Here is an 11,860-nt window from a genome sequence, read left to right as displayed (position 1 = left end):
GTAAATATTATCAATAATGTTCAAAAGTATCTGGTTATTATAGCAACGCACAATTGTCTTTAAACTCGATTGGTGCAACACAAAACCAGAAATATTGGTTTATAGTGGTAAATACTAATGATCAGGTTTAATTAACATTCATTAACCTATAAATCAAGTGGTTCACGAGGATACATTAGTATTCATCAGACAACGGTGTCAAAGCCTTGGAAAATGCAAATCACGTCCTTCAGAAGAAAACCACCCAGGAACGCCCCCTGGTGTTTGAATGGAAATTAACACAAGTCGCTGACCAAGGTGCTGAATTTCAGGTGAACACGTGGGTTTGTAATGTTTATGCAAGTGCCTGTTCAAAAGCCTGTATTAATACAGGAAAAAACATTCTTGTAAGTTTAGTGATACTGTTTAGAAAGAACACTCGTTTTTGTAAATTCACTGAAATATCATGTTTAAAATTTTTTTAGTTTTTATTGTTTAGTACTATTAATCAAAAGAAATTAGAAACAGTAATCAGTAGTTTTCGAGTTGGTTACAACCCAGTTACAGAAAAGGTTTGAGTTATGGGTGACGATCATTTAACTTGGGTTGTCGCTGTTTAACGTGTATATTTTTGTAAATCAGCAGCCGATTATTTCAATAGCTCGTGAAACACAAATAACGTATGATGCAGTCTTTGCATTTCTAAGGTTTAGGGTGCTCCTCTTGGCAAATCTAATAGTACCTGTGACCTAATATGGCTTCCATATTGGGATCAAGCGACTTTTCTGATTCCGGATCATAAAGACCAAGCACTTTTGAGATATTAGCGTCATGTTAGGTGCATATCGTTATTCCATCATTCTCAAACTGATATTGTATTCATTATTTTCGCACAAATCAGCAAGAGACGGTCGGTGGATTTTTGTTTATTTTGACCCACTTCAATAAACGAGCTGGGGAATGCATTTTAAACATCTACAGCAGAGTGCGACTTTATTGGAACACCCGCTCGCCTCTGTTGTTTTGGTTTGTTGCCACGGTGCTGGAGCTAAAAGGACAAAAGAAACAAAAAAGACACGTGTGCAGCACACCACGTTTCGCTGAGGTTATGCTCTGCTTATACTTCTAGTTCGTGAGATGTTTGGTCAAAAATAAAAGAATACATCCTGAACTTCATCAGCTTGGCGATTGAAAGCAAGTATGACCCACATATTTGTCTTTCTGACGTGCATCTTACATTCTGGTCTACGGCGTCATCTTGACATGGCTCCCTCTGCTTCTGTTCCTTTCAGTGTTAGTCTTTCGGTTCCTGCCTCAAATTCCAGGAGTCTGGGATTTATTTTCGATCTTGCTTTGACTTTTGATGACCATTTACATTCAATTACTAAGATGCCTTGTTGGCACCTGAAAAATATAGTTGGGTTGAGTCCTGTGCTGTCTCAGGCTGACACTGGGACACTGATTTACTCTTGTGTAACCTCTACGGTTGATTACTGTAATTCTTTATTTGCTGGTCTCCCTGATGCCTTATTGAACAGGTTGCAACTAATACAAAATGCCGCAACAACAACACCTACACACACTAAGTATATTTGCCTTATCCTCCCAGTTCTAATGTCCCTATAGCTTCCCCCGGAGCAGCACATTGCAACACTGTTTCTACGTTACAAGGCTATTCAGGTGATTGCATTGCCTATTTGTGTGAGGTATTACTTATTCACTATAAACCGGCTCGTTTGAGATCGGCAAATGATGGCGTCTTGGTAATAACAGATGGAAAACCTATGGTGGATAGCTTGTAGTTTTTGAGCTCCTTCACTTTGGAGCTTGCTTGCAAATTATATCTGGAATGCTTTTAAATGTATTTTTAAATCTAAGATCAATACATATCTCTTTGATTTGACTTTTCACTAGCGAGTGGTTTGAAGCTCTTTTGGCTTGCTGTTTATTTTTGTAAAGCGCCCTGGGATGATTTCACACGAGTGGCGGTGTATAATGAAATTGGTATGGTATTTGTGAAATGTTAAAATATGAACGGCCCAATGGCACTTATTTAATCCCTTCCACTTTACCACATGGGGTCTCAAGTTACTACTTTTAACTAATCCTCCAGTATTCCTTTTAAGAGTTGGAGTTGTACGAGACTGGAGACTAATTTAAATAACCATGTAGCTGGTGGGAAGCAAGTCTATGCAATTAAAAGAGCTAATGTAAGGCAATATTAATTTGGCTTTAATTAAAATGCCCGACATATAACTCAAACCCCAAAAACATAACATTTCCCCATTTTAGAGTGGTATTTACTAATTTATGTAAACGGTATAGTCCACCAAGTGATATTAAATAACCAACAACAAGGATTGAGTTAAATATTTTATTTATGTCATTCAAAGCTACTGAATGTTAGTTTACAACAATGAGAAACGTCATTAGATTTTGCACATGATACATTTTGCACATCTCCTGATGTTTTTCCCGTGGCCACACGGTGGATACTGGACCACAGTGACATCATTTGTTTAGTGGTACTGACTGCTCAGGGCGGAGACGATGACAGCAATCAACTTCTGCCATGTAGCCTGGACATCCGGAGTGTAGGCATGGCCGAAAGTGGCAGCCAGAACAATGGACAGGCAATCGCCCAAATGCTGGAGAACAAGAAAAACAAAACAAGAGCGCGATGTTAATCTTCAAAAGTGCCAACACTAGCTTTTATTTTTTCCCCAGTGCAAAAGTTTGAATCCGGGAAACAACCTGTCCCATGAACCAGCACGCATGCATTAGGCTACTCGTTTAAGGTTAATTAAAACAATCTCTGTTGTCCATATCGGTAGGTATAATTCTTCCCGTAGATAAAATATGAAACCTTTATTGCTTATTGCACATCTTACCCGACTTCAACTAGCAAAGTAATATACCGGTAATAAAAAAGGCACATTGACTCTTCGATATTAAATCGATATTCTTGTATTTTTTTTCTTTTGTGAACCATTTTTTATTGTTGATATTCTTGTAATTTGAGTATTTTCACCTGACCCATGAACCCCATTTTATTTACAGCATCGGGTGCTTTCGGTAGATATGTTACCAGAGTGAGCTACCTTGAAGTTATCGGGGTCCACGTGGAGTTTCTCAGAGTGCAACTTGCTCAGCTTGGCAAAAGTTGACTTCACGTCGTCCATGTGCTTGATAGCTTCACCGACAGCTGTGAGCACTGTCTTGCCGTGCTCCTGGACTTTGGCGTTTCCAGCAATGGCTGCGGGATTGGAGAGGTTGCCAAAAGTACTAAAATACCTTTGGGTCCAAGGGTACACAACTAAAAGCCTGTTCAAAACAAAAAAGGATGTTATTGATTAAAAACAAGAACAAGATTATTAATTACAAATCTATACAACCGTACTTTTTTAAATCTAAAAGTTATTAGTTACTTGATTAAAAATTAAACAGAATCATATAGTTTTAATATAAAACTTTACAATTTGTATAAAATAAAACACATCCTACCATATCCTATCTTCGTATATTCTAAATGCTGTAATATCTGTATAGGGTACCTGACTAAAGCTTGGGTGCCAACCTCCTCAATATGTACTTTGGCCCATAAGCTGTTAATGGTCTTGCGTTCAGTTGCTGTCCAGTTAACCATAGTGATTGTATTGTTTTCTTTCGATGGTGTGCAATAAGCTCTCCACAAATAATCCGGTACAGACCTGCTCTCTGCACCTGGCTTTTATGGAACACTGAAATCCACACCCAACATGGAACCTGACGCTGACTGCCTGATCTCTCACAAGAGGCGTGGCCTTGGCATTCGATGCCTTGACATGCTTATTGTGACAAATGATGCCTTTACATACAACAGCTATTACAAAAAATAACATACTGTATAAATATATACCCCCCACACATTATTTCAATAGGTGGAAAAATAAATAATGTCTCCCCATTCATATATATGGCATCTGAATTATAAACCGTAAATATTTCATGTTTATGGTCTCTAATGTGTTGAATAAATATATTTTTGCTTGTCTGCAATATTCTAAAACTTTAAAGAAAGAAATGAGTCAATACTAGGACTAAAGCCATTATAGGGTTTGTTTGTTTGTTTGTTTGTTTGTTTGTTTTAAATATACTTCTGATATATATATATATATATATATATATATATATATATATATATATATATATATATATAATACATTGTTTTGCTGTGTGTGTGTGTGTGCGCGCGTGTGTGTAATATAATAATAATAATAATAATAATAATAATAATAATAATAATAATAATAATAATAATAATAATAATTTTCTTTAACCCTGCCGTTTTTAGAGCACATTTTGTTTTATTTACTGTTCATTGTATTAACACTACATACATATTAATTTGGTACTAATTAGTATTTTTAATGATAAATAAATATTTTTGTTTTTGCAAAAAACTTTACGAAGTGGAATGTTACAAGCTGCTTATCTTCGAGCACAGGAAGGTGGAGTCACCCCCGTTACCTTTGCCAAATTAGTTGCATTTTTTGATAATCAAGTATTTGGCAAGGGGTCCGTCTTTCTTGGTATTAGTAATTCGATTCCAAAAATTAACTGCTGTTAACAGAGATACGAGTCTTATTTAAAAAAAAAGGCTTATCCGTAAAAAACAAAGTAGGGCTACTACTTTTTAATGATACTTAACTTAAGATACCCTAATCAAATTTTGAAAGTAAAATATAATAAACAATACCATTTGAACAACCGCGTTTCATTTAAAGTGTTCATTAACTATCTTAATTTAGGTGATGCAATAAATAAGAAAAGAAAAAAAACTAACAAACACGTAAATATACGAATAAATACATAATGTAATAAATACATACAACTGCCCCACGGTTCAATACATTTATTTCCATCCTTACTGAATCTCCCATACTTTTAATTATTAATTATTACTATTTAATATTTTTGTTGTCTTTTTTTTTTTTCAAACGCTTGTCATGTTGTCTATGGCTTCAGATTAGAATGTTCAAATACAAACTAATTTTCTGTGCATTATCTGTAGTGTCTAATATGACTGATTAATCATCTTGTTATACACACTGACGCACAATGAAAACGCCTAACATCACAGTCTTACATCAATAGCTCATTGGGCACATACATAATGTTATTTACATTTTAAATAGTGAGCAGGTAGGTGTGTTGACTTTTTGAGTAATATTGTTCCTTGGGATACCAAATTTCATAAAAAACGCCAGGTGCTCAGTGCTTGATATTTGAGTTCAGTTAAAATTGCCAAAATGAGTTGATTAAGAATCTGCATAAATAGCCATTCGAAAAGACATGATTTTAATTAACACAAGAACAGCGAAAGATACGTTGCCAGGATTGTGTTAATACTCAGGGAGGTCATAGCAGTGGGTAAGCATTTAGTCTGCTATTAATCAATATCCACTGGCTGCACATTTCCTTGAACCATTAAGGTACAAGGCACTATGTGTCCCACAAATACAAATTATGCGGACTTTCTTATTTTTGCAATGAGGTGCACGAAACAGCTTTAACATTTACAGATAGGTTGGATCTGCTCATTCAAATTGTCACTTTCCTCGTGAAACTTGAGTCACTCTCAAATGCATTTTAATAAGACACCGTTTCCACAACCGCTCAATTCCTTGTGTACATGAAGGGGTTATATACATATTGTATTAAAAAATGCTTAAAAATGAAAAGGGTGTGGGTTGGGATGGAATACATTGATTTCAATTAAATTGTTGCTTTTAAGCGAATGCAACTATTAATTGCAGTGCATTTATTGTATCGTTGTTCTTTGTTTGTTTGGTTCAGTACCGGTTCTGCATTTACTGTAATATCAGTTCAAGTCATTCCAATTGAAAATATGCCTGTAATAGGCTGTCACTTTTGCAGCTCGGGTCTCCTTTCAATTATAACATGACCTGGATTTAATTTGACTGGCACAAGGTAAGTAGGAGCTCAAATAGCACAGTTCCTTAATCGTTTTATTCAAAACGAGGTAATTGTGATTAATTAATTAATACCTATGAGATACAAGTACGTGCATCTTGGATCTCATTCCTAATGAGAGAGCTGTGTCTTTTGAATGGAAAATGGGAATACAGCTGGGAATGTTGTACCTGGTGGGAAGCTGTATCATGCTTATACAGATTGATTGCAAGTTACTGAGGTAAAGCTTCACACTAAATATCTATCTATCTATCTATCTATCTATCTATCTATCTATCTATCTATCCGGTGTATATATATATAACATTTTACCTCACTTCTGGAATGTATTTTATTGCTTTAAAAACAATTGTGCAGGATGCGCTCTATAGCCTGGATATCGCCGGGTTAGGTCGGCCAGGGTGTCCTCTGCTCTGCGCACCAGCGACCCCTGTAGTCTTGCCGGGCGCCTGCGGCCTTCCCTGTAAGCTGCCCGAGAGCTGCGTTGTCCTCCGACGCTGTGGCTCTGGGGTGGCTGCATGGTGAGTCCGCAGTGTGAAAAAAAGCGGTCGGCTGACGGCACACGCTTCAGAGGACAGTGTGTGTTCGTCTTCGCCCTCCCGAGTCAGCGCAGGGGTAGTAGCGGTGAGCTGAGCTTAATAAAATAATTGGCCATTCCAAATTGGGAGAAAATAATAAAAAATAATTGGCAACGACTAAATTTATAAAAAAAAAATTAAAAAGTACAATTGTCCCTTTGCGGAACACACACTAGAATTAGGAAAATGTATTAAGAACGCTTTGGTTTTTACATTAAATTCACTCTAAAGAACTAGCAGAGTGGTTCTTAAAAAAGAAACAGTTCCAGAGAAAGGCCGACCAAATGAACTAACCCAAGTTGTTTCTTGCTATACGCTATTTATTTCCTTCATGTAAGACGAGGGCAACACTGACTATATTTTAGTAATTCAAATTCAAAAAAGGCCAAGCATGCAAGTGATAAGAATGTCTTTTTTTTAACACAGTAAGGTAATTAACTAAGGGGTATACAGTGTTTAAGAAAAGCAAAGTTTATTTATTTCGCTGTTGTGTACAGGATCTAGAGTTAGCACATGGTGGTTACTGCATTTGAGGAGTTTCAACTTGTGTAGAATTTGTATTGAACCATTAATTTCTGAAGCGGGTATAATTTATTGTACACTTTGTTGACCTAAATCCACACATTATGGCAGCAATTCAGAAGTACTGTAATTATTTATTAACTAATTGAATGAATCGACCACACCTGATCAATTGCGACTCCTATTCACTTCAGCTGCCACTTATTGTGTTTGAGACAACACTCTGCCTATTCAATGTTTGAATGATTAAGGCTCTGGCTGCCCCATTTGGTTAGTTAAAGCGTCAAAACCATGTGTAAAACATCTGCGGAATGAACAATAAAGAGAAAAAGCTTGATTGTGTTGGATGGCAAAGGACTGTGCACGCCCAGCAGAAACCTTGAGGTTACACTTTTTAAATGAATATAGTATACCCGATAAACAAATATTAAAATAAATTAAAACAGATGTTATGTGTATAGAAATGAAGGCCAACTTTAAGGGGAAAAAAATCAAGTTTTTATTTATTCCATGTTTATATTGTTATTGACAACAACAATATCTCAGGCTGGACATGGCTAGTAAGATTCTTGCCTCGAGCTCGGTTCTCGCTGTTTTAGCGGTACTTGTCAGCCAGAACGTGGGACACGCGGGCAAGGAACTTGTCACATGCAAGGTGAACCTCCGGGGTGAATTCAGCAGGGAAGTAAAGGGCCAGGACCACCAGGATGGTGTGGGACAGGAGCTGAGATGAAAACAGAATTCAATCAATCAATCAGTGCCACTTCCAGATACATAATGACAAGATAAAATAACCTATAATGAAGTTTAACAGTAATAAATACAATTAAAAAAAATAGCCTAACTGTTTATTCCACGTAGCTATAGTACAATATCATCGCAGAAATATCGGTATAAAGTTATTAAAGTCTGGCGTTTTTGTTACCTTGAAGTTGGCTGGATCAACTCTCAGTGTGTTGGCGTGCAGAGTGCTCAAGGAGGACAGAGTCCCAGTTATATCATCTATGTGGTTGACTGCGCTGGTAATAGCATCTATGATCTTCTTGCCGTGAGTGCGCACCTGACTGGATTTCACACTCAGATCAGCATAGTGGGAGAAGTATGTCTTGGTCTGGGGAAAGACCTCGAGCATCCTGTCAAAGAAAAGAAAACATTCAATTTGCTAACATTAAAGTACAACCTAATATAATTTGCAAGTCACTGAAAACCTTTTTTATTCGTTTTTATTAATCTCAATGATGTCGCGATGAAACCCGCTCAATGTCGAGCAATACTACTACTACTACTACTACTACTAATAATAATAATAATAATAATAATAATAACAACTGATTATTATTATTGCCAACGAAGTTTAATTACCTTCCCAGAGCCTCGGCGCCAATCTCCTCGGCCTTGCCGCCTGCCTTGGACCAAATGGCCTTCACATGGGCTTTGTCTGCGGCTGTGAGAGTCATCTTTCAGTCTGCAGTTTCTTTTCCAACTGTTTAACAGGGATGCGTAGGACAAAATCTGGTGACAATTCGAGCTGTGAGGATCCTTTATATTGTCAAGGCGGCAGACACTCCCCGAGACGATCAAATTAAAACTCTCCTTTGATTGGTTACGAGCAACCAGAACAGTCGTGACCCATTCCGCGTGGAATGGTGCCAAGTTGCCGTTCTACACAAGATAGACATATGTGCACCAACAACTTTTTTTTTCTTCCACAATTTACAGCCTTCCCCGAATTTTGCAGTCTTATTCGCTATTGTCTATTATTAATATACACTTTGGGCTTAATAAATCGAACTTGGCCTTATTCAAAACATTAAAGAGAACCATTAATAATTTAAAGAACCATAATGTGTGTTTTTTGATGTTCTATAAATAATTACTGTAAATAAAAACTGTACTAAATAAAAGACTGTTCTTGCATGGCAATTAATGGTTAAATCCTTGATGTACTTTAAGAACCATTAAAATCATGATGGGGGTTCAACATGCTTCATATTTGTAATTCATTTTCAGAATGTACCGTCTTAGTAAAAAAAAATAACCCACTTTTTCTGGCGAATAGACTAAACGATGAACGATATAGAGGTTATGTGTGTTTCATTTTATTGAAGCTCAACTATTGCAAGTTATTTAATCAAAACTAATCTATAAGCCCTCGGATAATTAAATATTCCAATATAAAAATTAAGTTCCATTATCAGCAACATAGTGGAAAGAATACAAATGTTTGTCTGTAGGTCTATGCTTTAACAATCATTCAATGAAAAATGTCTCTATTATCTATCTATAAAACTTGCATTCAGCTTTTAAACTCATTATTATGTTATTGTTGTCATGTTTTTAAAAAGTTGGTTTATATCATTAGAAGAAATGCAATCTTGTAAATGGCAATACTAAACTAAAAGCGTTAAATTGCACCGTCATAAAGACTGGTAGACAGCTCTGCACGTTACTGCTTATGACATTTAAACACTTAATTACATTGGCGATTTTTAAAAGTTAATATATATAATCAGAAATGCTATTCAATTTATCAGTCTTTCATCATTGACACACATTCTCGTTGTTTTTGTTCATTAACCCGGCCCATTTGACGGGTGTGGTTAGTGGTGAGGGCTTCGACAGCTACTGACAGGTTTATCTCCCATTCACCATCTGTAGGCTCTGTAGAACTTTCTGGATGTCCCCCTTTTAAAGGAATGTTTATATATATATATATATATATATATGTATATATATATATATATATATATATATATATATATATATATATATATATATATATATATATATAATCTTTGGAAACAAACATATAGTATTGTCAGTTATGTGGAGTTACAACTGAAACTATACATTTGTTGCACACTTAAAAATAATACTAATTATAGATTTATCTTCCCATATAAATAAAGAATCATAAAATGTTTATGTCGACTTAGCTATGTGTTTTATACAGTTATCTAATGAGTTTGATGTTGTTACATTTGTTACATTGAGCTCATGTTGAAAATATCCCCTTCAGTCATGATCACTCAATCAATCTTTATTTTATATAGCGCCTTTCAGGACCACCATCACAAAGCGCTTTACAAGATAGTGAGGAACAATGCATAATGGTCATGAACCGTGTTTATTACATTTTTAGATATTTTAAAACAGTTGGTGTGAACTCTATGGAGTTCGAGAAGTTGCCCTGCCATAACTTGAAAGAACATAAAAAACAGATACGCATTATAAAATAGATACATCGCTAAGAAACTTGGCACGGTACAATTGTACACACAGTGACTGAGAGGGATATCATCTCCTGTCAATGATTTTGCTGATTACAGCTACCACCTTTTAGAAATAATAATAAAAAAAACTGTCTGCAATTAGGAAAAGTATAAAGAAGGCTAGGATAGTAAAATGTGAACCGACACATAGGGCTATTTGGTGTAAAAATGAATATAATTTTCTTAATACTGTACTGCTACTGCTCGCTTTGTTATATTGGATTGTAAGAATTAGCTATCACAACCCTCCCCCTACAGGCGATACTGTGTATGTGCATGTAGCGTGCACAACTTGCCATCAGCATGTATCTCAACATTTCAAACACCATGCCGCTTGATTCAAGTTTTATTAGTTTGCATATAATAGTAAAAATAGCTAAATCATAAAAACAACATACGAATTCAGAAAACAGAAGTAGTCTCGCATAAACATCCAGTTTTACCCATTAAACCTGTAACTGAACACGATCGGAGTTTGCTCACAAAAAAGCAGAAAACGCAGACCCGCTACATTCATGGTAACATACATATTGCACTTAAAATTTGGTGTGTGTGTTTGCGTGTGGTGGTGGTGGTGGTGGTGTGTGTGTGTGTGTGTGTGTGTGTGTGTGTGTGTGTGTGTGTGTGTGTGTGTGTGTGTGTGTGTGTGTGTTTTGTTGCAAGCTGTAATCTGAACTGGTTTACTCAAGCCATCATACCAGTTATAAATTGCTTCGCAGAAATGCGCATAAACTGTTCATACAGGTAAAACTACGTTTAGATAGTCGAGCAATACCTGGTTTAATAAGGCGGTGTGTGCAGATTGACAGAATACCATCTTTAATGTATAAAATCGAGCATGATAGTGGGGCTTGCTGCAAAATGTAAGTAATCCCTTTCCTTAAAGGCAGCAGTGTGGAGTAGTGGTTAGGGCTCTGGACTCTTGACTGGAGGGTCGTGGGTTCAATCACCGGTAGGGGACACTGCTGCTGTACCCTTGAGCAAGGTACTTTACCTAGATTGCTCCAGTAAAAACCCAACTGTATAAATGGGTAATTGTATGTAAAAATAATGTGATATCTTAAAAATTGTAAGTCGCCCTGGATAAGGGCGTCGGCTAATAAATAAATAAATAAAAAGCAGCGAGGGAGCTGTTCATCCTGCAAAGGTTCTGAATTATTCATCAATGCAGTAACTCATTTTAACCATTTGGGGGAGACAAATCCTATTTAATATGCTGCATTGTATTGATGTTGGCTGTCGTATGTTTATGAAAACATTCACCCGATTACTGTACTTGAGGGGGTTAAGATATCTGTACCTCAAGTTCGCCTCGTTGTTGAATAGACAGGCCACAGAGTTAGGGGTTAGGGTTAAGGATATGTGTCTCAATAACCGTGCGGTGACACTTGGAACGGGACGCTCAGTGATATCTCCCATTGTTTGTGTTCGCCTATTCACAATTATATTTTACAGCGTGTTACACCATGATAATAGACAGAACTATTTTGTGGACCAAACTATCTGGTTGGAGAAAGGGTTACTTAAATGTTA

General features: G+C 36.4%; 2 protein-coding genes across 2 annotated transcripts; both read right to left on the bottom strand.

Moving 5' to 3' along the window:
- Positions 1–2,339: 2,339 nt before the first annotated feature.
- LOC117431648 (hemoglobin cathodic subunit beta-like) lies at positions 2,340–3,700 on the bottom strand. Its single transcript, XM_034052832.3, has 3 exons — positions 3,534–3,700; positions 3,081–3,303; positions 2,340–2,627 (listed from the first exon to the last, which is right to left on the bottom strand). Exons 1-3 carry the CDS (start codon positions 3,623–3,625, stop codon positions 2,499–2,501), a joined length of 444 nt encoding a protein of 147 aa, XP_033908723.1. The 5' UTR covers positions 3,626–3,700; the 3' UTR covers positions 2,340–2,498.
- A 3,830-nt stretch (positions 3,701–7,530) lies between these two features.
- Positions 7,531–8,580, bottom strand: LOC117431837 (hemoglobin subunit alpha). The gene is made up of 3 exons (XM_034053160.3): positions 8,418–8,580; positions 7,981–8,188; positions 7,531–7,779 (listed from the first exon to the last, which is right to left on the bottom strand). The coding sequence occupies exons 1-3, from the start codon at positions 8,510–8,512 to the stop codon at positions 7,651–7,653; spliced, it is 432 nt and encodes a 143-aa protein (XP_033909051.1). The 5' UTR covers positions 8,513–8,580; the 3' UTR covers positions 7,531–7,650.
- Positions 8,581–11,860: the final 3,280 nt, after the last annotated feature.

This window comes from Acipenser ruthenus, chromosome 22 (assembly GCF_902713425.1).
Source record: "Acipenser ruthenus chromosome 22, fAciRut3.2 maternal haplotype, whole genome shotgun sequence".
Lineage (NCBI taxonomy): Eukaryota > Metazoa > Chordata > Actinopteri > Acipenseriformes > Acipenseridae > Acipenser > Acipenser ruthenus.
This window is presented reverse-complemented; position numbering and strand designations above follow the sequence as displayed.

Coding starts and splice junctions, on each gene's coding strand:
- LOC117431648 (XM_034052832.3), bottom strand. CDS start 3,625: ATGGTTAACTGGACAGCAACTGAACGCAAGACCATTAACAGCTTATGG. Junction 3,304..3,533: donor GGCACCCAAGCTTTAGTCAG/GTACCCTATACA, acceptor TGTTTTGAACAG/GCTTTTAGTTGTGTACCCTT. Junction 2,628..3,080: donor TGGACCCCGATAACTTCAAG/GTAGCTCACTCT, acceptor CTTGTTCTCCAG/CATTTGGGCGATTGCCTGTC.
- LOC117431837 (XM_034053160.3), bottom strand. CDS start 8,512: ATGACTCTCACAGCCGCAGACAAAGCCCATGTGAAGGCCATTTGGTCC. Junction 8,189..8,417: donor GGCGCCGAGGCTCTGGGAAG/GTAATTAAACTT, acceptor TTTCTTTGACAG/GATGCTCGAGGTCTTTCCCC. Junction 7,780..7,980: donor TTGATCCAGCCAACTTCAAG/GTAACAAAAACG, acceptor TTTTCATCTCAG/CTCCTGTCCCACACCATCCT.